Source organism: Prinia subflava, chromosome 3 (genome assembly GCF_021018805.1).
Source record: "Prinia subflava isolate CZ2003 ecotype Zambia chromosome 3, Cam_Psub_1.2, whole genome shotgun sequence".
In the NCBI taxonomy this organism is placed as follows: Eukaryota; Metazoa; Chordata; class Aves; order Passeriformes; family Cisticolidae; genus Prinia; species Prinia subflava.
Window position 1 is genome coordinate 91,171,443 of NC_086249.1, and position 27,333 is coordinate 91,198,775.

A 27,333-nucleotide genomic window follows, 5' to 3' on the forward strand; every position below is an offset into this window, starting at 1 on the left:
TGGTGGTGGTGGTGTTTTTTGGGGGTTTTTTGTTGTTGTTGTTGTTGTTGTTTTGGGTTTGGTGGTGTTTTTTTGTTGGTTTTTTTTTTTTTTTTTTTTTTTTGGTTTTTGGTTTTTTTGTTTTGCTTTATAGACCATAAATGGAACTATTTTCTAGTAAAATGTTATGTAAAATTATTACACTTGGATTTAATTATTTTCTGAAATTATAGAGAAGAATAATATAAAATTAAACCACATTGACTTCCTAAATGTTTTGCATTCAGGAACACAGGTAACAACGCTGGCCCGACATTGCTAATGGCACAGGATGGAAACAAACAGCAGGTAGTCTGATTTCTCCTGGGCCAGGCCATGTCTGTGCACCAAAGCTGCCGTGTAGAGAACTTGTTGACTCCTCTGTGGGTCACAGATATTTACATGGATCACCTTGTAAATATCTGTGGTTAGCTTATTCCTTGAAACTCCCCAAAGAACTGCTGGGAAGAAAGGCTGCAAAAAACCTTCTGGCTGAGATGTACCCAGCCCTCCCACCTCGGTGGTGACCTGCCTGACTTTTGAGGTGTTGCTCGACCTGTAAAGGGAACATTTAGTCTCACAAAGTGCTGACAAAGGAGTCTCGTCTGCATGAACATGGGCCTCTTTGTCCGTCACGTTAGAGGAAAGATTATAGAGAACACGGTGAGATGCTTCTCTCTCGAACCGTCATGGCTAATCGATTAGGACTCACTGCAGGGTATCAAATTTTGCCATTTCTTTCTGTGGTGCCCACGTGGCACGTTCAGCAGCAGGTGGCACTTTGAAAACACGACTGGTGAGGGATGCCCCGTCCCTGGCAGTGCTCAAGGCCACGTTGCATGGGGCATTGAGCAACCTGGTCTAGCGGGAGGCGTCCCTGCCCATGGCAGGGAGGTTGGACCCACACGTTCTTTAAGATCCCTTCCAATCCAAGCCGTTCCGTGAGTCTGCGATGTGGGGAGGATCCCGCGTGCTGCTGAGCGCCGTCCCGCAGCGGGGCCGGGGCGGGAGGCGGGAGCGCGGGCGGGCGGCCGGAGGGGCCGCGGGAGGGCGGAGGCGGGGCCGGCGGCGGGGCCGGGGCACTGCGGAGCCGGCGCGGCGCTCACCGGGCGGGGACTGCACCTTCGCCGCCGCAGCGCGGCACCGCCCCCGGTCCCCGCCACGGCCACCGCCACACCCCCCGGCCCACCCCCCGGCCGTCCCCCCGCTCCCCGGCGGCGCGGTTCCATCTGTCCCGCCGAGCGGCTGTGCCTGCGCCGCCCCGCCATGGAGCAGGGGCCGGCGGGGGGGTCCGGCCCCGCTGCTGCCGCCGCCGCCGGCACCGGGGGTCTGCTGCTGCCCCTGAGCGAGACCGAGCAGCAGCGCTACTCCGAGCTCTTCTCGCGGTGCTGCCCGCCCCCCGAGGCGGCCGCCGGGGGCAGCAGCGTGGGCGAGCTGTTCCGGGCCTCCCAGCTGCCCCCGGACACGCTGCACCAGGTGGGTCCGGGGGTGTCCGCGCCGGCTCCCCCCGGAGCTGCGGGGCGCGGGCGGCTTGGGGGGTGCGGGACGGGACCTGTTCCCGCAGCTCTCGGCAGAGGGGCTGGCGCTGCCTCCGCCGGGGAGCCGGGGCTGCGGGCGGGCCGTGCCCCTGCGCTGCCCGCGGGGCCGGGACCAGGCACAGCCCTGCCGGCGGCGGGGCAGAGCGGAGCGGGGCCGGTCCCGCCCCGCAGCGGCGGTGCTGGGGCTGCTCCTGCCCGCTTGCCTGCCCCGGACCGGCGCTGGCAGTGCCGGCGCTCCGCGGTCCTGCCCTCGGCGCGGGTGCGTGAGGGGCACCCGTGCCGGGCTGGGCACCCGGAGCACCGCGTACCCCGCGGGCTCCGGGCGGGCTCTCCCTCTCCGGTCGGGAGTACCGTCGCCTTTCTCAAAAGGGCCCCGAAAGTCATAAAGGCAGTTGTATGAAGGGACGTGCCATGTGCTGAATTCCTGCTTTACCACTGAGGGTTTTTTTCTTGAATGTTATTCTAGTGGGAAAAAAAGCCGCAGGTGAGATGATGTTGCGATGTTCTGTGTCAGTTCTTGAGCGCGAATACGAGGTGCGAAGGGCGAGGGTCTCCCGTCAGAGCAGCAGAGCCCCAGAAGTGGTCCCCAACAGGGGCTGTGAGCCGGAGCCCTCCTGCTTTTTGAGGGAAAGCTTGTCCTGGGTATGAGACAGCTTGTGCCAGCCAGTTTCCAGGAACAGGGAGGAACCGGACTTGGGTCTTCTCCACCTGCAGATTAGTAATTTAATTAACACACGCTAGTTGCTTAATACTTCCTGACCAGAGATAGGAAATTCCTGATTGTTTATTTATTTATTAATTTAACTTTTATTTTCAGGAATTTTGTTCTTCCATAGCTTTTACTTATGAAGCAGAAAAAAGTTGTGTTGAAGTGGAGAAGCTGGGCACTGCCCAAAGGTAGTGAACTCCACTGCTGTCCTGGTAGCTGGCAGATCATCTCGTCATGGGTTACATAAATTCGTATTGCGCAGGGAATTCCAAACGAAAATTGTGGTGTTTCAAGGGTATTTTTTCTTCCTTGTGCTCTTTGCCAGATCAATAAAACAAAAATCTTACCAAGCACTGTGTTACCAACTTATACTGAGCCACACCTTGGTGTGACCTTGGTCTTGCAGATGAATTGAGTGGTGAAAGTATAGATTTCACATTGATACAGCACTAAGGGTATTCTTCCGCTTTCTTCTTTTTGCAAAGAGGAAGAACAGGACATTTAATTTCAAATAAGAAGGCTTATCTGAATAGCCACCTAAATTTTCAAAGAAGTATGGAAAAAACCCTGTTATTTTTACTATGTAGTTTATTTTTACTATGTAGTTTCTTACCCTATCATTTAAGTGAAATTTATTATTATGTTATTATCACAGTTTGTTTTCAGGATCGTTTTGGTACTAATGTGTGATTTAAGCCTGGAAATGGTGAGGTATTAATTTTGGTTTTGTTTTGGGGAATTTTGTTTTTGGATTTGTCTGTTGGTTGGTTTTGACATTCTGGGCTTTTTTTTACTCTTTTAGATTATTTCCAGGTATATTTATGCTGTGGGGAGAACATTACTGGCAAAGAAGCTTGTAATTGGCTTCAGGAATATTCAGATAATAAGGCCTGTGGGATCTGGGTCTGTTTCTCTTTTTCCTTCCTTCCCTCCCCCTCTTGTTTATAGGGCACTAATCACAGTGGCATTCTGCTCTACTGATGGTGTGCCTGTCCTCAGAACTCACTGCTGGCAGGTATTCTTACATTTACTGAGACTTCAGGAAAAGTCATTTTAAAAAAAGTCATTAACTCATTAATGGAATGAGTTTAAAAAAATAAATTCCAAGTGGGGATGTTTTGATAGGGAAAATCACACAGTGTTGTTTGAGATATTTTTCTGATGTTTTGTCTTATTATATACCAAAAATACGATTTAATATTTTCACATTAAAAAATCCTACCATTCTAACAGTTAGGGGACCAATATATGGAGATTCCTGGTATATATTTTCTGCTAGTACAGGGAACACCTATTTTAGGCCAAGACAGCTGATTTGGGTTAAGATAACATGCTTTCTTTGAAATAATTCTTGAGTATGAACCTTTTTGAGGGGGGTGTTTTAATGCTTTTTAAAATCCCCATCTGTGACTATTAGTGCTTTGAATCCAGGCAGCATCCCTACTGACTGACTGAGAAATGGTCATGCTGAGTTTATTCATGTCAGAAATGGGGAGATTTGGTTTGGAAACCAATTCTGGAGTTCTGCTAAACAGAGCCTGCACAGTCCAGAAGGTACTTAACACCCTTCTCTGGCCCTTGCATGGGATATAGCAAGAGGCAATTATGGATGGTTTTGTAAGCAAAGTGCAATTTGCAGCTTTTTATTCTCAAGGCATTCATTGAGGAGTGGTTTTACAAATCAGGATGCTTCTAGAACTGACATTTAGTGCCATGGCAGTCTCTGTGTGTTATCTTCGGTTGTACTTGTGTAATACGTGGGATAAATCTTTGAGAAAGAAAGAGCTTTTCCTTATATTCTTTGTTTGAGATTTATTACTCATCAGGATGATGCACACAAGCATCTCAGGAAATCTCCCTCCACTTCCTTACCTGTAATGGCAGGGTTAGCTCTCAAAACAAAAATCGAGGGTGCATCCTCGATGGAGTAGTGCTGTTTGGGATATCAGTTCCAGGGGAAAAGCAGTGGTGTGTGTGCCCTCAGACAGCAAACAGGCAAGGGTTTGGTCTGGTTTAAAGGTTAGTTGGCTTAATCCAAGAAGTTACATGGATGAAAGAGGCTAGGTAACAGAGAGCAGGTAGGGAATGTGCGAGCATGTGGCAGAAGAGGAAATGCTGGAATAAATGGAAAAAATCCAAAAGCAGCCGGGTCAGTCGGAGCAGATGGCGCGCACCCGAGAGTCCTGGGTCTTGCTAAGAATGAAGTGATTGAACACAGATTCATTACACCCAGACTCATTAAAGCCAGCAATTCTGCTGGGCAGTAGGGTACAGCAGAGCTTGTACCGATTTCGCTTTACTTACAGACAGGATCGAACAATGAACTCAGCAAGTTATTTCAGTTCTGGAAAAAAGGTTGCAGTTAGCACTAAAATTAAAGATGTCAGACACTTCGTAGGACAGAGAAGGGCATGACAGGGACAGAACAGCATGGCTTTTGTGGACTGTATAATCATACCTCCCCAGTGTACTGAAAGTCTTCGGCTAGACATATTGTTTGGTTAAAGACAGAGCCATTAAGATTGTATTTAGACTTGTACAAAGCCTACGGCAGATCTTTTACCAGGGGCATTTAAAGTAACTCTGCAAAATGTCTGTAATTATTTGTCTGAAAGGTCTGTGCTGATGTTGTTTTTATTTTTATTTTTTGCAGTATTTATGTTGAAGGAGAAGGAGCAGACTAGTCATGCCCCATGTACTTATTCACACTGTCAGAATTAAAAGAAATTCAACAGCATCAGCTGCATTTATATATACATACATGTTGATGAGGTTGAAAATAGTGTTCTCTATGCTTTAGGCTCCTGATAAACGAGAAAAGAACTGAATTTGTGCAAAGAAAAAATAAATTTTTTAAAAAGTAAATGTTTTGGATTCACTGGGCCCACAAAAACATTGGTGATCCCACAGCATGCTATGTTACGTAGATCAGTATTAGTAACCCTTCTAACAAGGGGAAACAGCAGGCAGAGGTGTGTGAGGAAGGCAGGAGGCACCACTGGGGGCTGTCAGGGGATGACTAAAATGGGTTTGTGTGGCCATGTGGGCATGCTCTCAGGGGTTTGGGGCGTATTCCTTGGAAGATCTGTTGGATTATGCTCCCCAGTGCATTGTGATGTCAGTGCTCCACACTGATGGCTGTGCCAGATGCTGACAGTGGCTGGTTTGCCCTGTGTCATTTGGGATTGTGGATTTGTGACTCTGTTTTGAAGCTGGCCCCAGCAAATACATACAGCCTCTGCTGCCTGAGCCTGGGACCCCAAGTGTGTTTGTTATGGGTGCCAACTAACCATGAGCTGATGTCTGCAGGCATGTCAGATAAAATAATGCTTTACTGAATCACTGCCCTCTGATCAGCAAAGGAGACCCACCTTGTGCTGGTGTTGCTGTTTGTTGACATGACTATTGTCACTGAATATTTTGTGTTAAGAAATTGAGGAGCAGAACTGGACTCAAGATTTACCCTAAAATGCTTGGGTTTTTTCATTAGTTTCCAACTTATTTGATTAATTCTTATTGGTTGTCTGACGATATCTTTAAGTCCCACTTTTATAAACCTTAATCTTATTTGTGGACTTGGCATTATCAGCACAGAGATCCAATTTTCTTAAGAAAACGCATTCTTTCCTCTGCAAACGAACACACTGTGTTATTTTGAGCTCCAAGGATGACAAGTACTAATTGTGTGATGCTGGAGCTGTACAGGCACTGCATTTTTTAGCTGGGACTCTCCTTCCAGCACTGTGTGAATAGGGAGCACAGACAAACGGTCATGCTTTTCTTCCACAGACTTCGTGAGCCTTCGTGTGTTTATTGTGCCTTGTCTCTATAGTTACAACTCTACACTTTAACTGTATTGTGTTCAAAAAGCAGAAGTGTGAATAGACTAAAAAAAAATTATTAAGTTGATATTTGGAAAAATGCCAGTAAGGATTTTCTTTCTGAAATGTATTTTTCTTAATTCCGTAAGTATAAGTTATTACCTGCATGATAACTGGGGTGGAACTAACTGCTTTGAACAGGCAGAAAAGAAAAAGAACTATGGCAGCTACAATGTGAGCCGTTTGATGGAAATCTGGACTCAATGTTAGTTTACAAAAATAAAGTTCACTCTGTTGCAGCTGTTGACAGAAGGTGGCATTATGCTTGTGCTGGCCATGTGATTTTGCTGAGTGGACAGTGGGTCCATCAGAAAGTGGTGTTAGAGAGAAGTTGCATGCTGCTGACGTCTTCGAGTCAGGAAGGAACAAAAGCGTGGTACATCATCATGTAAGCAGTGCAGCAAGAGGAGGAAAGGGAAACTGGCATTTCAGTATCAGTACTTCCACAATCCCCCAAGATGTCCTTGCCTTTCCAGACTCACAAGCAAGTTTGTGTTTATATAAGTAGGAAAATGAAAAACCCAGATGTAAAAGCTACAGTAGTATTGTTCCTAAGAAAATTTCTGAATTGTATCAAAGTAAAGGGTAAAACTTCACGTGGAGCTCTCTTGCTGATGTGTCCCATTAAAAAATAAAATGGAGATCTTAACACATCTTTAAACTATTTTTTATGATGTAAACTATCACTGCATAGTCACTGCTTACAAGATTAGTAGTTTTGAGTGCCTCAATGTTGTCATACAGGATAGATGATTTGTAAAAGCCATTCCTTCCAAGTGTGTTTCAAATGACACTGTAAAACAGACTCTTAGACCTGCTTGTCACAGACATCCAGTGGGATGGTCAGAATTAGTCTGGTCAGGGCCTGCAGTCTTCAGTAATTAATCCTCATAACAGCCAAGTGTCAATTAGTTATTTAATTTCCCAAGAAAAGAATGCTTTGCTGTGCCAGTGATTTAAAATAATACAAAAAAGGGATGGGGAAAAAGATCCATTGGGATGAAAAAGAGTTAACTTTCTTCACGAGAAGTTGCTGCAGTATGAAGCAGAGACAATGAAGAATAGTTTTCATTTTTATGTTTTCAGTAAGTGGTTTTGTCATGATACTTACATAAGTGCAGTGAGGTTCACAGTTGAGTATAACCTCTTCTAGTCTTGTGTATATTTACAGCAATCTGCTGTCAGTATTGTCATGTTTGGACACAGATTGATGATGTTGCCACAGTGTGTTTTGCAAAGGAGATGTTGAGCACAGTTCACTTCAGTGGCTGAATCTGGCTCAAATACCTCCTGTTAAAGAGGGATGCTATGAAGTCTTGAAAATGTGAATTTAGCTGAGCTGAAAAACTTAGCCAAGATAGAGTAATGAAAGATGGAACAAGCATTTCTTGGGCAAAGAATCAGGATAAATGACCTATTTAAATTTAAAATACTGTGATTTGAGAAATACATCTGATATAATATTTGCAAGATTTTTTGATGTATTAACATCTAAACATACCAGTAGTATGGTAAAATACAACATTAATGAGCCATATGTACTATTTCAACTTTTGAGACAGTCAAACGGTTTAACAGCTGAGTTAGTGGATAATTAACTAGAAAAGGTTACTGGAGTAGAAAATCAACTGTGGACAAATAGTAATCCCTTATTCCTCAACTGAGGGAATATTTTCTTTATCCATTGTAGTCAGCAGCATTATTGGGTAACACTGCATAAAACTGAGAACTCGGTCGGGAATAACTTTTTTTTGTTTATCATTACTTTTTAAATTTCATTTTTATTTTTTATTCCTACCTTTTAGATACGATGATGAGGTGGAAGGATGTTGTGGGATGAAATCCATTAGTTCTGTGATCTGGTAGGACATAGTGACCAGAACTAATCAACTAAATAATTAACTGCTAATAATATTTACTTCATTTATCAATGTATTTAAAAGGCAAAACATATTTATAAGGTTGCAAATCTTTGTATATATAAGAAATGTGTAGCTTTTGTTTTTTTAGCAGATGAAGACTGTATTTTTAAAGGAATTCCAGTTTTCAGCTAAATTTAACTTTGCATATGTCATACGTACCCACACAAGTAGGTGTGTCTCTTATTAACTATTATAATGGAGCAAGCTTCTTATACAATAAGAAATAAGATGTATATTAGGTGATGTGGTTGCTCAAATATATTTTAAATTATTACTTTGTGGTAAGAGCAAAAATGTAACTGTACTTTTTTTAAAAAAAGTAAGAGTCTTGTTTTAATGATGACCAGCTAACATCAGGCTGGTGTTTATCTAGATAATTATGAAATTAAGATCTTATCTCTTTGGACTTAAGTAATGTTTTAAATAGCTTGTTTTTTCCCAAAAATCTGCCCTGCAAACACCAAAGTTCAGATCCTTGGTGCTGCCAGCTGTTTCAGACTGGGTGGTACGTTTGCAGAAGGGTGTTGAGGAGGCTCCCCTGTACCCTGGGCACTCTGGTCTGGAACAGGCTGCTTAAAAGCACTCTGAGCTTACACTATGGCTGCCTGGTAAATCATCCCTTGTGCCTCTTTGAGCCATGCAGGCCTTTACAATGAGCACACATTGCTGGGCAGAGCTACAGGAGTGCCCCATGTTCAGCACTGTGAAGCCTGCAAAAAAAAAAGGGGGTTCTTGAGGAAGTTCCAATAGCTTGACTACCACAGCACATCACATCTTCAGTGTTTTCTTCTGCCTTATCATTTATGTCTGTAGGATTTTTTTTCTGCCCTGCAGTCTTTCCCCCATGCAAAAAGCTACAAATACTGGTTCTAGTATTTTGGCCCTGAACCTGTGTAGTCCTCCAGTCTGAATGAGCAGGACTGGGTTGGTGCCCTTCACTCTCAAGAAGTGACAGGGAGATGCTCCTTTTGGCTGAGCCGTAATAAAATGCTGGATTTGGGCCTCATCATTCCCACTGGCTTGGTGGCACTGAAAATTTAGTGTCGGCTAATGGGAAACACTTGGCTGAGCTTGAATTCAAACTGTCTGAGCGTGGTCCATGGTGTCTGCTTGCTCACTCCGGTATGAGTCATGAAGCTGAATTCTACTTTCAATAGCAAATGTCTGTAGCATTACTTTATTATTATGATTATAAATTTCAAGTGTTTTTTTGGCATGAGCCTTTCAAATTAATTTACCTTTTTTTTTTTTTTTTTTTTTAATCTTTTCTTTTTCTTAAAGTCTCTTTCCACACCAAAGAACATTAGATCAGCTTTGGCATAGGCAACATTTCACATTTCATGCATTATTTACTTCTGGCATAATTTACACAATGATGTCCTATGGAAGCCAAGATGATGGTATTCGGAACAAAACAATGTGTCTAATCATTTGCAAAACAGGGTGACTGCTGTGGGCTAACAAACTGAGTCAGAATTATTTTGTTGCAAACAGTAACAGCAGTGGAGCAGAAAAAGGTGAAGTACTTTAAGATTCCAAATGCCAAAAATAAGAATAAAAGGGGAGGGAGGCCAAAACTCAATTGTGTGATTCTGTATGTATTTAATGTTTTATTTTTTGCTTTCCCTCCTCTGAGTAATTGCTGTCTTTATAAGAACACCTGTATATTGCTTTTCCTTTACTGTGTACAGATAGAATTGCAAATACAAATTGTGGTAGAAAAGCTGCCAAAAATACTGGCATACTGTGCATGGGCACTGGAGACGGTGTTTTCTTTGACTCTAGTGTTGCTGTTTTGAAATCCTGTGCTCTTTAGCTGAATCAAGGACAAACCCTTGATTTGGACACAAACAAGTATATTCTCACTGACTGAAGGATGCATTTCTGCATGTAAGGTACATGCATTTTGGGTGAAATAGTGATAATTTTAGTGTTTTGTCTAGTGGTGTGGAAGAGAAAAAAATTAACCTGCTTTTCCAAAAGATGTGTTGATTCCAACTAGAGGTAAACTCTATATATGATCAAGTAAGGGCTGTGTCTTCAGCATATACCACGTGCAATGGAATTAGCAACAAGGGTGCACCTTCAGTTAAGAAAACTTTTTGACAACTCTTCAGTCTTATAAAAATAGTCCATAACTGTCAACTAAAGAAGGTTTTAATAGATGTTATTGATTAGGATAACTGCACAACTGTAGGAGATAATGTTTTGTGTGTTTGATGCATTGCCTTTGAAAGGACCTGCTGTAGTTGTAAGCACTAGGGAAGTGAGCTCAGGAAACATGCCAAATATGATAAAACAGGAGGGGTACAGGAAGCATCAAGGTTTTATTAGGGTAGCCAATAAAAATCACATAAACACATAAAATCACATAAATCCAAAAAAATCACATAACAGTAACTATGGAAGAAAGAAGCTCATTTAAAAAATGTATATATTTTGGTGGAGTGGGAGATACGTCTGTAAGAGACTTGTTTGTGGCAAAAATGCATCATTTGTCACAGAATATCTGTTGTCTTCTCTATTAGTTCTGTCTCATTTGTCTGAAAGCAGAACAAAGGCCAGAACTGCAGTTTTATGGGAAATGCCAGAATTTCTTCCTGTCTTCAAGGGCAAATTTAACGATGTTTGCAAGATAAGTTGCTTTGGAAATGTTTAAAAACTTGTAATTTGTTGAATTAAATCAGAACGCTTTGTTTTGAACTGCTTGGATGTTGAAGCACTGTGACACCTTAAACACGTGAATTTTGGGAAAGAGGTTGTTTGTACATCCTCTTTAGTTCCTTTCTGTTCCTGACACTAATTCTGCCATTACGGACAGGAGTGGTGGTGGCCAGGCAGCCTGTTCAGAGGGGAGACTGTGGTGCCTCAGAGATGTCACCTGCTGAGGAACCACAGAGGTGGGAAACATCAAAACAACAGCTTCCATGGGACTCTGTGGTACCTTTGTGTTAAGGTGACCTGGAAAGAACCCATTTCATTTCCTGGCTGAGATTTGAAAGGTTTGTTGAAATCGTAGTAGATTGGGTTTAGATTGGGTTTTTTGGTGGGGGAAGAGATTGAAGATGTTGCAGTATTTTCATTTAGTTCAGTTCAAGATGACTGGATCTGGTGGCTGCCATTTAGATGGGGATGATTTCTCAGGTTTTTCGTGTGGTGTTTGCCACTGCCTGGATGTTAACTCCAGTGGTTTTTAAGAACTTTAAATGCTTTTTCCACTGCTTTCACAATGAGGGAGACACCAGCTGTCAGACCTGCCACGCAGAGTTGTCCATAACTCATTCTCATAAGCAAGAAACAAACGTTTAAACCTCTGAAGAATGAGCTTTTTCTCTAATATTGCTGAAAGTTGTGGAAGAACTACGTAATTGTAGCTGCTCCTGTTTAGCTACATGGACATGTCCTGTATGTTCAGGCTGTCTCTTCTGTAAACTCTGACTTCAGTATTAATGGAAACAAATTTTCCTTTGGACCTAACATACAGTAATACCCTTTTTAAGAGGCATGAGAAGGAGAAACAAGGCTGTTTGTCGTGGTTGGGGGGGGGAGGTGAATTTTTCCAGGGGGATGTGGGCAGTCCAATCAGTAATCAGCTTTTCTGCTGGCACCTGGATTGGTCACTCAGAGGTTTGGACACGCCTCTGAGGACACAAAGAGTTAAAAGCAGGAGTCTGGGGGGCTCGGCCTCTTTTCAGATCCCGGTTTCAGCAGAGAGAGGTGTCAGGTCTCCTTCCCCTGCCCGGCCACGAGGCTGGGTGGGGGAGGGGAAACACGTGGTCGGGCTCAGGTAAGCCGGAGCCCCCGGGGGGGGGGGAGAAGAGAAGGGACAGAACTGGAACTGAGCTGCCCCGTCCAGGATGGAGGGGTGGAAAACTGTGGAAGTGCCTTCTGTGTGTGCTCACCCCCCTCCTCCCCCCAAACTCCGGGAGAAGGTGCTCAGCCACGTGGGGGTTTGCGGAGCCTGGGAGTGCCTCCGCCTGCAGCACCCTGCTGAGAAGAAACTGTTAACCCTTGCTTGGTAGAAAGAAACTTTTCTTAGACATTGATTTTCATGACTGGTGGTTTTCGGAGAGAGGGCAGCGGCCTGAGACCGAGATGATAAAGCATGATTGGAAGGAACTCGATGGAAGAATGAGAGGAGTAGCCTTCTGAGCTGGACTTCTCTTGCATAATATCAGCCATGGACTGAACTTAAGTCTCTTTTGAACATAAACTGCATTTTTTTGGGTGGATGCAGCTGCCCTTGCTTTTGCTACAGTGACTGGCACTTGAAGAATGGAGCGAGCAGAGAAAAGAGAGGGAGGGTGAGGTGGTGCCCTCTGCCCTCAGGGCAGACCTGCTCCTGGAACCCTGGCCCCTGGGTAAAAAGGGGAGAGCTCGGCATGCAGCATCCTTAAAAAGCCCTGTATGTAGTTTTGGCCTATGAGACAGCGGTGAGAGCGCTGGACATAGGAAAAAGAGAGAGTCACCCTGGCAGACCTCTCTGGGCGGTGCTATGGGTGACATGGAAACACATAAGGGGTGGACCCCTGTTTTCTGAAGAACAGTTTGTGGTGCGAGAGAGACTCCTCTCTCCCTTGCTGAATTGAAGATTAGTTTTTTTGAGTGGTGATTGTTTGATTTAAAACCCAAAGGTTGGTCTGTGAAAAGTGATGGGTGGGGAGGTAGAAACTGGGAGAAGAAATGTTCTAAGAAGTTTTTATTTCTGTCTCTGGGTGTGTTTAAGAGTATTTCTGTCCCTGTTCTTATGTAATTAATAAAGTTTTGGTGGGTTTTTTTTTGTTTTCAAGATTTAAGCCTGCTCTGCTCTGTTCCTGATCACATCCCACAGGAGTTGTTAGAGAAAAAACATATATTCATGGGTGCAGTAACATCTGGCCAGTGCTAACCCATGACACTGTTCCAACGTAGGTAGTACATTTCTGCAGGTCATGGTGGGCTGATGTCTGGATCACAGACCAGATTCCTTTCTGGGTTTGGTTCCTGTGAAGTTCATGCCTCCCAGCAGCTTTATGTGTTTCTGGTACTTACAGGAGATCCCTTATGGAGCTAGTTGGAAGCATAAAGAATAAATAGGCTGAAATGAGTTTTCCCTTCTAAGAATGTATAAACAAAGACCTTACTTGAGGCTGAGGGAGGTAAGTATAAGCAGGAGAGCACTGAATGTCATTGGAAGCAGTGGTTGTGAAAGAGATTGGAGTCTGAAGGAGTCATCCAGGTGGCCAGTGTGTATTGGGTCTTCTCTGGTTTGGGAGGAGATCAGAAGGCAAAAATAAATAAAACCCAATTATGTTGTTAACAGCTGCTCTCTGTTGTTGAATAATAAAAGGCAGGGTCCAGGAAGCTGCTTGTTTCTGGTTTTTATTAGATGCTTTAGGTATCACAGTGATGAGCAAATTATAAATATAAATGCTGGTGCAGATGAAAGATGAAACAGGCTAGAACCCAGTAACCTTTAAAGAGAGATAACATAAGGTTTAAAACTGTGCTGAGATCTGAAGCTTCCTACAGAGTCTTTGGGTAATCTCTTGGAAAGCCTGGCAACAGCAAGAGAAGGAACAAACCCAAACCAAATAAACAATCCCTCAAAATTCCCCAAAACAAAACAAAAAGATTTTGGAACCAAAATCTTACCCAGCTTTTAGGTTGAGTTTTTCACGAGGTACTGCCAAGGTTAGAAATGAAGAGAGCCTCAGCTTTCTGTTTTCTGTGCCTGATACATGATGGAGATACACCCCTGTAACAAATAGTGTGCTTGGGGTTTTTTTGCAATTGTATTGTATCCTGCTGCTACCCTCTCAACCATGGACTTATTTTTAAAAATGGCACTATATTATTATTCTGGAGATACAATATACCTCTAAAATAATACAGCTGTGAAGTCATGTCTGTCAAAATATATTTTGAGTGTTGTGAGAGGAAGGAACCAGGATGGGGAGCCTGGGGTTGACGATGTTACAGCACCTGCTCCTCACAGCATGACAGGTCCCAGGTTCACTGGCCAGAGCAAATGTTTCAGAACAAGAAAGAGCAGCATTGGGCAGTACTGATGTCAGCAGGAAAATAATTCTTAGTGTTATTTACATCAAGTTATCAGTCCCTTATTTTCTTTCTCCCTCTCTCTGCTCCCTCCTCCTCCCACAGCTGTATTATAGTAATTATATCTTTTATTTGATCTAGTCTAAATCAGGACTGTCCTTGAGGAGTATATTCTCCAAAGGAGTATTTTTCCATAGGAAATATTCATTAGCTGTTTTTAGATTGCATTACTTACTATGCATGTATTTGATTGCAGGGGAAGTGTGCAAGAGATAAAGCTTTAGTTAAGTGTAGCAAGGCACTTTGTTTCAGTATAACTACTGAATTTAAGCCCTGCAACAAAAGAGATTACTCTGGAAATGAGTGAAGGTTTTCTGTTCAGAAAGATGGACCTTAAAGTAGACATCTCTGAGTCAGGGAAACATCCAGAAGGGCAAAAGTAAAAACGACATTTGTGAATCTTTGTTCTTTCTTTTTTTTTTTTCCTTTTCTATGTAGCTTAAATTATTTAGCAATATGTAAGTGTAAGTATTAGTAACCATCTAATTAATAATTGAGCACCATAATACTTTTATAGTTCTAGTAAGTTGGTCAAGTTTCAAAACATGGGTGTTTCACATTTTAATGAAAAGAAAGAGGAGCAATGTGTCAAGGGCTGTAGATGTGAAATACATTTAATAAGTGAATGAATATATATATATATATATATGTATAGTGGATGAGCTAGTATATTCTAGCTTTATTTGTTCCTGATTCCCATCCATATGGAGAATTCTGGTAATATATAGGGCCCTAAATTGATAGTTGCAGGACTGTACTATGGTCAAAGTGTCATTCGCCCAGAAAAGCATTTCTGCAGTTTTAACAGCACTGTCTCATTGAGTGGCTTGGGTCATATGCAACTCAACAGAGAAAAACTTCATTTGGAGCAGTGAAATTATTCAGGCCAGCTTTAAATATCTGAAATTCTGCTTTGCTTCCTGACAACACTTTTAATACATGTCTTGCAAGAAATATTGTACAGAAATTTTGCTTTGTAGAAGAACATTAAGGTATTTAAAAAACATTTCACCATTGCTCTAAGATGGCCAGGGCTGTAGTTTTATGATGAAAAGGGCATGATGGAGTTTGTACAGTTCCAAGGAAAGGTGTGTTTGAATCATAAGCTGATACACATTGCCATAGTGGACCACATCCCAAACTTAACACTTAAAAAATGTTTAACCTCAAATGGCTTTTCAGTATTAGATAATATAAAATGTTTCTTTTGCTCTGCTGCTGATGTTTCTGTTCAAATTTTCTGTCAGTGCTTTCAATGATAGTCTTGCTCTCTGTTGAGTTCCCCTTTCCTTGTGGTCTATCCAGGACTGCTGCAAGCACAATGCCAGAAGTACTTATTTGCAACAGAACAGTCACTTTAGCCCTCTGTAGCAGCAGTAGCTCATTTATTAGCAAGGTTGCAAGGAGAATATGAAGGCTATTTATATCCTTGTGTGAACACCCATCAGTCTCATTAACCATTAAATGGTTGAATGGCTGAAGACACCTTTGAGTTTCTGAATGTATACTTCAGGAAAGGCATGCCTCATCTGATTCCACATTAGGGGCTGCTTTAACATGACACCCTGTTCTTTATTCAATTCAAGATTTTATCTCCTGCTAGCAATGACCTATCAACTAATGATGTTTTTGTTATCACTATGTGATTAACCCAGAATCTGTATTCCTGAAAGGTTTTGCCATTTCCTACACACGCTTTGAGATGGTCTCCTTTATTACTACTTATTCTACTTCACCTTTCTTACTGTAATCTAAAATTTGTCAATTTCCTGTGTCATGGGCTGAGGTTTCTCTGGTCTGATTTTCGAAAGAGGTGAGGCTTGTGCAATGATGCTATTAATTCAGCCCTGTAATAACTTCTGAATTTGTTAACTATTTCAACAAAATTTCAAGAATATTGAGAGACTTTGAAGAGTACTTAAGGGTTATGTGGAAGACTACATCATCTGGTAGAAGAAAAGCCTATGAATTCTGCTGCTGGGAGGAACGTTCCAAAAGGAAATCAGCCCAAGTTAAACTTCAAAGAATCCCTGTAGGAATGTCACCTGAAGACAAGGGTCTAGAGAAAGTTGGGGTTTATTGGTTCTGCTGCTCAAAGACAGCTCCTTGACAGATGTGGGCTGCCCAGGGAAGGGGTCAAGTCACTGTCCCTGGGGCAGTGCTGGATTAACAGTTGGACTCACTTAGGGTCTTTTCCAACCTAAATGATTCTGTGATTCTAAAGAGTGGTGTGGGCATGAGATAAAAGATGGCTGTAAGATAGCATTTTACAAATCCCTGCAGTAGTGAGTGGAGAGGAGCAGAAGGGACAGGCGAGTGTCCGTATCTGCTGTGCTATTTTTGTGCCCCTCTTTGCTCCCCCATCCTTCCCACAGCCTCCACCTGCACTGCTCTTTGTTCCCCTGGCTTCCAGCTGGCGACTTCCACCAGCCAAGAGAGCTGCTGGTTCAGCACTTCTCTGCATCTGCCAGGAAATAAATAAATAGAGGGATGAGAAACGGAAGGGATGTGTTCTTGTTCTTTTTGTCAGCCTTACTTAGGGCTTTTTTTTTAAATTGTATGCCTTGCTAAAATGCATTACTTGGAGATTTCCTTGAAACTAGAGCTGAACACTATCGCCTCCTTGGTTTCCTTAGTTTTCTGGCACTAAGAAAAATGCAAGTGCTTGGACATTGGTGGAGATGGATTCTCATATATTCTGCTATTAAATAGGCCACAGCCACTGAGGGGTGTAATGTTGTCCCCTAAGGGCTTGCCAGGAGTTCTGCTTGCAGGCACCCCTTGGCCATGGAGTGCTTTGCAGGGTGACCTGCACCTGCACCCCAGAGCTGTCTGTCCTATGAATTCCCTCTAACTCCCTGTGAAGCTGAGGACAATGTGCCCCAGCATTATTCTTGTTCCTTTTGTGCCACTTCTTTCTCCCAGTGTTTCCAGCCTTTGTGACTGCCATCTGCCTGGGAGCTGGAGAGAATGTTCTTTTCCCCCCACATTTTTTTTTAATTGTATTTAGGCCCAGGTTCCCAGTGACCCCAGGTGATGTCTCAGGTTGGATTATCCTTGGCACAACAAAGAGATGAGCCCCTCACACACACTGGGCCAGCCCAGCATATTGCAGTTGATGGCTACTTCTAAATTAAATACCCAACATCATTGCCATTTGCTCATTCCTCACTCATTTGTGTGAGGAGGCATTAATTTCTTCAGCTGTCTAAGAAGTCTGGATCATTTAGCAGTGGTTTCCCTGCAGGTTTCACTGCCTGTGGTTAGAGAACTGCCCTAGTTGTGCTGGTGTGCAGGAGACTCTTCTGCTTGCTTAAGTCTCCTTTGCAGCAAGGTTATGTCTTATTACAAAACATTTCTCTTGTGATGTATCTATCTCATTAATTATCTCCATATCTATTTCATCCTTAATTAAGAGGATTGTGTAACCTTCTGAAAGTATTTACAGTTTTTTTTAATCTTTAAAAAATCCTGTGGGTTTTTTAATGAGTAAAAATGAGTAATAGACTTCCCTTAATTTCTTACTATTCTTTTGCTGTCTGTTTTTCTTTACTTGGAAGGAACATTTGTCTTTAAAATTTTTGTTATAGAAATGTTTAAGTATAAACACTGCAGGAAAGTACTTTTTTGTACAAAATCTGCACAACTACACCTAGTGGAATTTAAAAATAACAAACTCCACTATTCATTTCATGGCAGAAGTGTTTTTGCTGATACTAAATCCTGGAAAAAAATATGTAAGGTTATCTAATTATGAGACAAACTTACCTTGACTATGTACCTTTTGACTTTGTAAATGTATTTTAAGTCTTGAGCTGTATAAAATGCTTGTGACGTGGTTTGTTTGAAAGACTATTTGGAATGCAGAGTAATTTTAGAGGATGTATGGTTGTGTTTAACCAGCTGCCCAGACTAGAGAGATGTTTGTGCCTGTTCTAAGAATGCCAGGGCTGAGAAGCAGGATGCAAGCAAGGGGCAATGCTCATTTTCATCCCTGTAGCCCTGCTCAGCTGGGTCTGGATATTCCTCTGCTCTTTGCTTCATTACTGACTCTGCTGCTTTTAGAGCAAGAAGCTGGTAGGGAGGAAGACCAGTGAATCTGGAGCGATCAAGGATCCCTTAGTGTACAAAAAGAAGAGGGTTTGATCATTAGTAAGAGAGGCTGCCCAGCAAGACCAGGCTTTGTAATTTTCACCTTTCAAGGTATGATCGGGAATAAAAGAAAGGATAATCAGTAAAAGCATGCCTGAGGTTTTTGTAGATGTTAGATGTCACTGAAAATTAGTGATCTTTCTGTACTTTCTTCTTGAAATGCCTGCTGAGGTAGGGACCAGTAGACACAGTCTTGTCTTTCAGGACTTAGGACTTGTGTCCTGAGTTGCCCCTGAGTTGCCATCCCTTGCTCCTGGCCTTCCACACTGACTTTCCATAGGAAAAAGGCAAGTGGCAGCATGAGCACAGCATAGCACTTTTCATGGGCCAGTGGTAGCAGAAACATTAAGTGGTTCAGAAACAACTCGTGACACCTGATGGCTGTGTCAGCACAGAGAAGGGGCTGAGCTGCTTCAGCAGTACTGATAAGACCTGTGAAAATCATGGTCTGGGAAGTGCTTTTCTTGACACCTCTGCCCTTCTTTCAAACCAAATGGACAGCAAAGCTAATGAGTTCTGAAAAGTATTGGAGAGAGTATTGTATGGTGTGACCACATCAGCCACAACTTTACAGGAGGCTGAATAATCTACAAGCATGGAAAGGACCTTGGACCATCCCTAAATACCCTTTCCTGCCCATGGCAAAATTCCATTGACAGGTATTGAGCAATTTGTTAATTCTTGGTGCTAACTCTACAACTTTTGTGGGTAATGGACTCTACTGCTGTCTTATCCTTGGGTTCAAGGTTGTTTTTAAGCTTGATGTTGTTTGTATCTGGTGTTACAAAGAACAGATTATCCCTCTCCTTTTTCAAGCCAACTGCTGCCATGCCTCCTTTTAGTTTAATGCTGCCCTAAAGACAGTCAAAATGCATCAATCAACTGCACTGTCCATCAGTGAATTGTGTCTGGGGTCATTGCCTGCCCCAAAACTGTCTCCTTGCCACAGTGAGCTAATCCATAAGGAGTTCATGAAGATTTGGAGGTTCATAAAAGCATGTTAGTTTCTAGTAAGGCAGGACTGGAGTTTCTACACATGTTGAAATGGTGGATTGTGTTGTATGGTGTGTTCGCCTGTGTCTGTGTTCTTTCCTTTAGATTCTAGTTTTAAAAACATACTAGTGTTAGCAGCTTCCTTGTGTGGTCATGTACACTTCCTGTCCCTGAAACTAGCATTGGTTGTGGATCAGAAAATAAAAGCCTCATAACAGCATCCAGTGTTCAAAGGGCCTTCACTGGAAATACCAAACTGATCAAATAACCCCAAAATTAAGATTAAAACCCCCACAAACCCCCCAAAAGTCATCCCTCTGTAAGGGAAGGAATTCACAATAAATTCCTTGTTGAGTCAGAAATGTTTCTTATTAATTTCTTTAAAAACAAGTCATATATGAACTCTTGGGAGCAAAATAAGTTGGATGATTGCCATCTCATATGTCTGTCAAGACTTACAGAAGATCAGCAATTACTGTGCAAACAATTTCATTACAGAATGCTTAATAAGGAGATTTAGGAAAAATGTTAAACTCTAGAATTGTTTTTTTCTTACCTTCCATTTTGTTCCTCCTATTCTCAAAGTTTCACCCGATGTGGACTTGTTCAGTGTGTTGGGTTTCCATATGCTGCACTCTCATCTGCAGGCTGCGTTGCAGGTTGGGACCCAAATGGACTGTAAATGTCTTGCACAGGAATCCAAGTTGAACTCTTCCCCAAGTTTTGGTAGAAAATCAGTTTCCTCTGGGGAGTGTCAAGGTTTTTAAAGTTAATACTCTGTGGAAGTGCCTCCAGCTTTTTTAGCAAGGAGGAAAAAAAATATGGTATTCTTATGCAATCTGAACTAAGTTTGTACTCTTGATGTGCAATAAGTACAATTATATACTTCATTAAAAGTTCTTGTTTAAAAGGACAAAAGGTTTTGTATTCTTTCAGTTTGAATTAATTCCTTTTGACATGGAAATATAGTGCCAAAGGTTTTCAGTGTTGTGGGAATTATTATTGTGAAAGCAGTTCTGAGGGATTTAAAACAATAAGAGCCTGGGTATGGTGCCCAAATACTGTGACATTAAAAAGAAAGGTACAGAATACAAATAAATTCTATTATAAACTGTAGTTGAATTAAGTCATTTTTACATGACTTGTTTACTGTGAACAAAAGGTTTTCTATATTTCTGAATCTGGAAGGATGAAGCATACAGGTAAGCAAATAAGTTTCTAAAAGAGCATGGCTATTTTAAGAATAAGGTTATCTTTCTGAAACATAATTTTTAAATTGGTATTCCTAACTGTATTATTTATGTGGCATTTTGAATGCTTTTTCCTGCTTAATGCATTGTGACATTTGCAATTGTCACTTTTTTTTTGTGATTGTTTGCATAGAACATACAGATTATCAGTAAATTTGTGTAGTTCTTAGGGTTTATTTGAGTGAAAAAGACAGCACAGTTTGTTATTTGTCAGATTTAAAATCATCCTGGTTTTGCATGTATCTCAAGATCACGTTAATCTATAGGCATAAAATTCCTCAAAGCTGCATTTTATATGTCAGTATTAAACACCCTCTTTGTGCCAGGAAGGTACATACTGTGCTGAGAGTCAGAATTATTTGTGACTTCAATCCCAAAAAGAGTTTTGAAATTGTAGTGAGGAAATGCAATGTATCTGCCATACATGCTGAGAAAAGGCTTTTATTTTTTATTTTTCCCCAAATATTTTAAAAATTTGTACTCGCCAGAAATTTTTCTGAGAATTAGGAAGTTTACATTTTTTTAAATGTAAAATGGACAGTAATACTTTGAATTTCCTGTTGCCAGTTAGAGTAGGCAAGTCGGTTTAATTCAGAACTAGTGTCATACTTTAGATTATTTTTAAAGTAATTCTATCTTGATGTTTCACTTTTTAATAAAATCTGAGAATCTTGTAAATAGTATTGCAAAATATGTATACACTGATTTGTTTCTAGAGAAAAAGTGCTTGTCGATAAAAAACTTGATATTTTAGAATTGCTTAAAACAATTTTTTAGAGGTTAAACTCCTCTGTACAGATGCTGTAGACCAATTTAAAAAGTTGGTATGGCTAAGGTCTTGAAGAAACAAAAAACTCCTATTCGTGCTTGTCAGCAATGAGCCCACAACTGTGGTGAGAAGCAGATCATCAGTGGAGGAGCTTTTTTTGTTTTCTTGGTGGATGGGTCACCAGTGACCCAGTAAAACTGGCATTTTTCCCCCCTCCCCTGTGCAAGCCCCAGCAACTTCTTATGGCTCCCTCCCCACCCCGCCAAAAAATTCCCAGTATCTTGCATCAGCCTTTCTCTCCCTGTCAGCCTACCTTCAAATCCAATGATAAAATGTAATCTATGTCTATTTTAAGTATTTACACATGGAAAAACCACTCCTGCTTTCTGACTGTAGACCTGGTTTCAGCAGCAAAATAAAACTAAGCCACAGCTAAAAAATTACAAGTGAAGAAATGTGGCAATAATGTGTTTTCTGTTGCATTCAAATATTTTCCTCCTCCATTTAAATTTGCTTTCAGTAAGTTGTCAGTAATAGGAGCACCTGAAATTTAATTATCCAGTGTAAAATAAAACTTGAAATATCCCAAACTGACAGCACTTTCTGTGGCAGCCTTGCTGGGCAGCAGCTGGGGAGGTAGAGCAATATTTGTTAGGTGGGACTGGAGTGAAGGGGGGTGTTGGGAATAGGACTTTCCTTGTTATCTTGCTTCTCATGCCTAACAAAGTGGTTGTTGTAAGTCTACTAAGCCAACAGATTCCTGTGCAAAAGCACTAAGGGAATTAAAAGCTTAAGCAGTTCCTGCACTCTGAGGAGTTTAAATGGTTTAGCCAAGGAAAATAAGGGATAGAGTATATATTTGTTAAGTACTTCTGCTTGTTCTCAGTTAGGCTTCAAACTAACATAGCAGTTGAGAAACTCAGGGGTTTTCAACCCTTGAGCTTTCCTAGTGAATTCACATGGGGCTGTTGTAATGTGAATCTGAGAGAGAAATTTAGAAGAATTTATAGCTCAGTCATTTAAAGAGTATGTGCTTAGTATAATATAATTTCATTAAAAGTCTTCTGCAGTTTTGTTTTCTTTTTCTTTTAAGCCGCTGCACTTTGGCTCGTTTTTGAATATGTTGTGGGGTTTAATTGCACAATAAACTATTTGCGCTGCAGGACTCCTCTTTCATTTAGTGTAGAAATTGTGCAAAGTGTAAGGCAGAGGGTTAGGAGAAGGAAGAGAGGCTGCTGCCTTTAAGACATGAATTGGCATGCAACACAGGCTTGGGTTCTGGTATTTAGCTTTCATTTACTTTAAGCAATAATTTGCCTAGAGACTTCTGCCTAAATATAAAACTTCACAGTATTAAAGAACAAGAAAGAAAATAAAGCAATTGAAAGGAAAAATGATTACTAACTAGTTCATTCACTGTCTTGATGCATAGGCTTAATTTTCAATACTGAGGCAAAGTAATGCTAAAAATGAACAGATATTTAGAAAAGCTCCATGTGACAAGCTTTTGCAAATAATTTTTTATTCTGATATCTAGTAATGTGTACAGATGTCTTTTTGTTTTTCTAGATTAATTCCAGAAAGTCCTGTGAAAGTCATATAAGCCTTACACTATTACACTAATATTCTTAAATGCTTTGCCTGCTGTGTTTTCTCCTCAGTAATAGAGGTACATTAAAATAAGCATATTGTTAATTGTTGCATTAAGACCAAAGAAATGAGAAACAGAATAATTTTGCATTTCAAATACCTTGTGAATTCCTCTTGCACACACAACTGTGCTGAAAGCTGGAGATGTTTCAGCAACAGCCATGAGTGGAACTGGTACGTGATTGCTCTTTCCCAATGCATCTCTGCTGAGCTTCTTTTTCTTGAATGATGGGCCAATGCAAAATAATTGCTTTATATAATCGTTATTAGAGCAGATTGTAAATACTGAATATGGAGCACAACAGAAGACAAGCACAGAGCTGTTTCTGATGGCAAATGCAGACCTATTGTCCTGTGTGCTCCATTTGTGAATTGCCCCATTTGCTTGGGATTGAAGGATTTCTTGCAGGGTTAAAGAAATGGTAGCTCATGTACTTTGTGTCAATCACAAATAGATTTGAGCATAGCTGTTTGTGATTCAGGTCTCATTTGATACAGAATTCACAGAGTTTTTTGAATTCTGTATCAAGTGAGACCTGGATCACAAATATCCTTATAAAATCAGTAAGATTTGCATGGGCCTTTGTTTCTTGCTTTGCAGATAGTAGAACGTTTTCTGCAGTAATCATTAGTGCCTTTGGGGAGCTGAAATAGGCATGCAACTTTGGTCACAGATCACTCTTCATTTTCCCCATCTCAGAATCATATAAATCAGCAGTCTTTTTCTCTGTGCAATGCTTTAATTTCTCCCTTATTAATTTGCTATTTTGAGCCATATTTTTTTGTTGAAAGTCATGCCAGGAATGGAGAAATGAAACAGGGATTTGCATACCTATCACAAATCTCTGCCATTGGGTTGCTCCCCTCAGCTGTGCAAGTGTGTGAGTTCCTTGGTTTGGTGAACAGATACCCTGTGTGGATAATTATTGATGTCTTAGAAGTCCAAAGCAATATTTGACAGTCCTTTCCGAGTGCAAGTTGGGCCATCAGTATCTTTATCAGAACAGGAGAGAAGAGTTGAGCAGGAACGGCTGCGGCAGTGCCGTGTGATGGATCATGCAGCATCTCCAATAGCTGAGGAAGGCTGCACCATTAAGTGACTTTTGCCTTTCCAGAGTGAACCAGCCTAAGCTGTTCCACAGAGCTTGCCACTGACCTGGTGGTTAGAAAATCCTTTTACAGAATTTCACTCCTGACTTACCTCTTTGTCAGTGAATTATGCCCATTTCAATTGAGTGCAATGCTCCTAATAACATGTCAATTAATTTTAAACTGTGCAAATCTTCACTCTGCCATCAAGACTTGCAAAACAAGCTTTGTCATTTGCTCCCTCTGGGGTTTTGGAAAAGGCATAGTTTAAAACACTCTGTAAGACTTTTGGTCTCTTGTTCTAATGTACAGAATTTAATTTTTGTAAATGGTTAAGAAAAATAGTTTTTCTAAATAGTTTCTGAATCTTTAAGACCATGCTGCTAAAGTTTAATTCTGGACAATTATCTCTTTCTGTAGTGCAATGGTTTGCAAGACAGTTAGTGTTCTCAAGTGCTGTATTTTTTTATTTTTGCATATTGTGATGTTTGGGTCTTAGAGTTGTTTTAAGCAATTAAAAAGTAGGGAGGAAATGTAATGAAAACAAGTGTAAAGGTGTTGCAGAGTTGAATGTTTAAGCACTCATCTGTGCTTAAACAGATCATCATTGGCCAGAGTGAAAAAAATCTGGTGTTATAAATCATGTTAGAGAAAAATGTATAAGAAAAGCTTTATTTCATTTCTCTACGGGAACCAAGGCCCATTGAAAACAAATAGATCCAGAGGAATCAACTCGAGTTTTGTCTTGTATAAAAATCTTACTGTTGAAGAGTCTTGCATGGGAGATGCCGTCCAGCTTTGATCCATGTGCCAGGCTTTCAAAAATCAATCCAGAAACCTGGAGCCAATAACTTTGCTGCTGTATTTTTTTGGCCAGCTTTGCTAGGTGTCTCTGGTTGGGTTTCAGTCACTGTATTTTGGTAGGGTCTGAGAATGTTTCCCAGATGTGTATCCTGGGAATGCCTTCTGCATGGAGGTACTGTCAGGTGCTCCTGGAGCCTGCCTGTCCCCCTGCCATGGCCCTGAGACCATGGAGCCAAAAGCCAGGGGGCTTTTGGCAGGGCAGCTTGTGGGTCCCATGGGCACCAGAGACACAGCAGTCCTGCAGCTGACCCACAGTTCAGCACAGCTGCACAAAATTCAAGTCTCAGCTCAGTTTAGGGTCGCTACCTCTGCTTTTATTTCTTTTGATAATTGTGGAAGCTGGTTACTTCTGCATTTAAAGGGTGTGTCCCAGAAGTCATGGGAAACCTGACTTAATTGCCAATTTTTTAGAGCAAAGCGAGTTAGCTCTAAGCCTTTGTCAGCACATCTCCCAAGGGAGGGGTTTCCAGACTCCTCTGAAAACCCTCACGCAGGGATTTGAGCTCAGGGAAGTGGAAGGTCTGCAGCTGGGCACTTTTGGGTACAGCCTGGGCACCTGTGCCCTGAGCTGCTGGGGTATTCTGGAAGGGGCACAGTGCTGGCAGCATGGGAAGGAGAAGTGAAAGTCTCCTGAGCTTTGGGCTAGGATTTTGTAAGAGTTCGTGGGAGGAAACCTGAAGAACAGATCAATGTGCTTGTGATCAGTGGTGCTACTGCTGCTTGGGGCCAAAAGACTTTGGCAAAATGAGTTAATTACTGATGACTGCTGAAAGGGAAGTCCTGATTACTGCCTCTGCCAGTGACCTCTGCCTATGGCTTTTTAGTTTTTCAAAGAACTTCATTATTTGGGTAATATCCTGTGTATTTGAACTCAAACTATGTATTTCTTCACAGGCCTTGTACTGCAACGATACAAGTTATCACTAAAATGTAAAAAGCCAAACAGTGGATGTTTTTCTGTAGTCTTTCTAGACAACATTAGGTATCCTCTGTGTTTGATCTTTTGTCATCTGCGAAAGATAAATTTATCATATATTTAACATAAATTTAACATAAATTTATCCCACACAATTAAACCATGGCCCATGTGGCTCAGCATCCAGGTGTTTTGTCCCTGTGCAGAGGGGAATTGAGTGAGGTGCCTTGTTTGAGTATGATCAGAGATGAAGAATTTATTTAAATCTAGTTTGTGACTGGGTGCATCGAGACTGCAGTGGTGGTTGGAGGAGTTGTCCCATCAATAAGTAGGAAAATGTTTGCTTAGAAGAAGAGGCTGCTCACCTTCCAAGATAAGTAGAGAAATGTTTTTGCCTGAATATGTAAAGATAACAGCAATGGTCGTGAGATTTGCTGTCGGTCACTCTTGGTATGCTTTCAACTGTAAGAACGCCTACAAATGGAACAGATCGTAAAGTTATCCTGGCATAGCATCTGAGAGTGAAACTCCTGAAGTATTTCCTTGTAGTTACAAAGAAATGTGGAAATAATAAGGCAGCTGTTGTTGAGGCAGCAGGAGTACACTGCAGCACCGTCTGTAGGCAGTCCTTTAGACCTCTTAGTGGTGACCTGAACCAGCTCTGTTTTCTGGGGTTCACTTCTAGCAATGCAGTTACTTGGACAGAATGGGAAAAGAAAGATTTGACTGTAAAGGCACATATTTTGGGTAGACTTGGTTTGAGTTTAGCAGTGGAATTGTCAAAAGAAATTTCTGATAATAGTTAATTTTTATACTTGTACAAAAAAGATTACAAACATTTCTGCCCATTTTTCTCACTATGCTTGACTTCAGCATTTATCTAGCAGTAGTTTCCATTGTTTTTCCTTAGGTACTAAAAGGGTCTCTGAATTTGAGAAGGTATTTTGATTGTTCGTAATACATTGTGTCCACAGGAGATGTTATCTCCTCAATGTTAAGCCTTTTCAGCCTTTTTCAAGATACTCTTTGCAACTGAGTTTGGCAAGCTTCTTTATGGGTGCTAGGGCAATGATTTCACCAAGTCTTACTTATACTGAAGCTTTTTATGATGATGTTTTGACATGAGAACAAAACACAGTTGTATTGCAGAGCGTCATATGTTACTCATTTATTGAAAAGTAACTTGCAACAAAGAGTTGATGTTTGATTCTTCAAAGGGTAGATTAAATCCTGTCTAGCAACACCTTGTGGAATTTTCTGTAATACACCTTTGTTTTGTATGAGTAATACCCAAACTGAATTTTTACTCCAGCAAGAAATAAGGCATCAATCCAAAAAATGAGGATTTAGTTTTTTCTTCAGAAAAATCTGTTACTTCTCAGTCTATTGTAAGAGATTGAAATTTAATAAAGATAGGATAAGGATTCTCTGTATGAATGACAAAGTACAAGATTCAATTATATGCTCTTGTGCAGGCTTGGAG

General features: G+C 41.3%; 1 protein-coding gene across 1 annotated transcript in view; it reads left to right on the forward strand.

Annotated features, from left to right (window-relative positions):
• The first annotated feature begins 1,212 nt into the window (after positions 1 to 1,212).
• The window catches only part of REPS2 (RALBP1 associated Eps domain containing 2), a 97,487-nt gene continuing 71,366 nt past the window's right edge, over positions 1,213 to 27,333 (forward strand). The window contains exon 1 of the mRNA XM_063392899.1: positions 1,213 to 1,494. Within this exon, the coding sequence (XP_063248969.1) occupies positions 1,285 to 1,494 (210 nt within the window). The 5' untranslated portion in view covers positions 1,213 to 1,284. The remainder of the gene's footprint in view (positions 1,495 to 27,333) is intronic.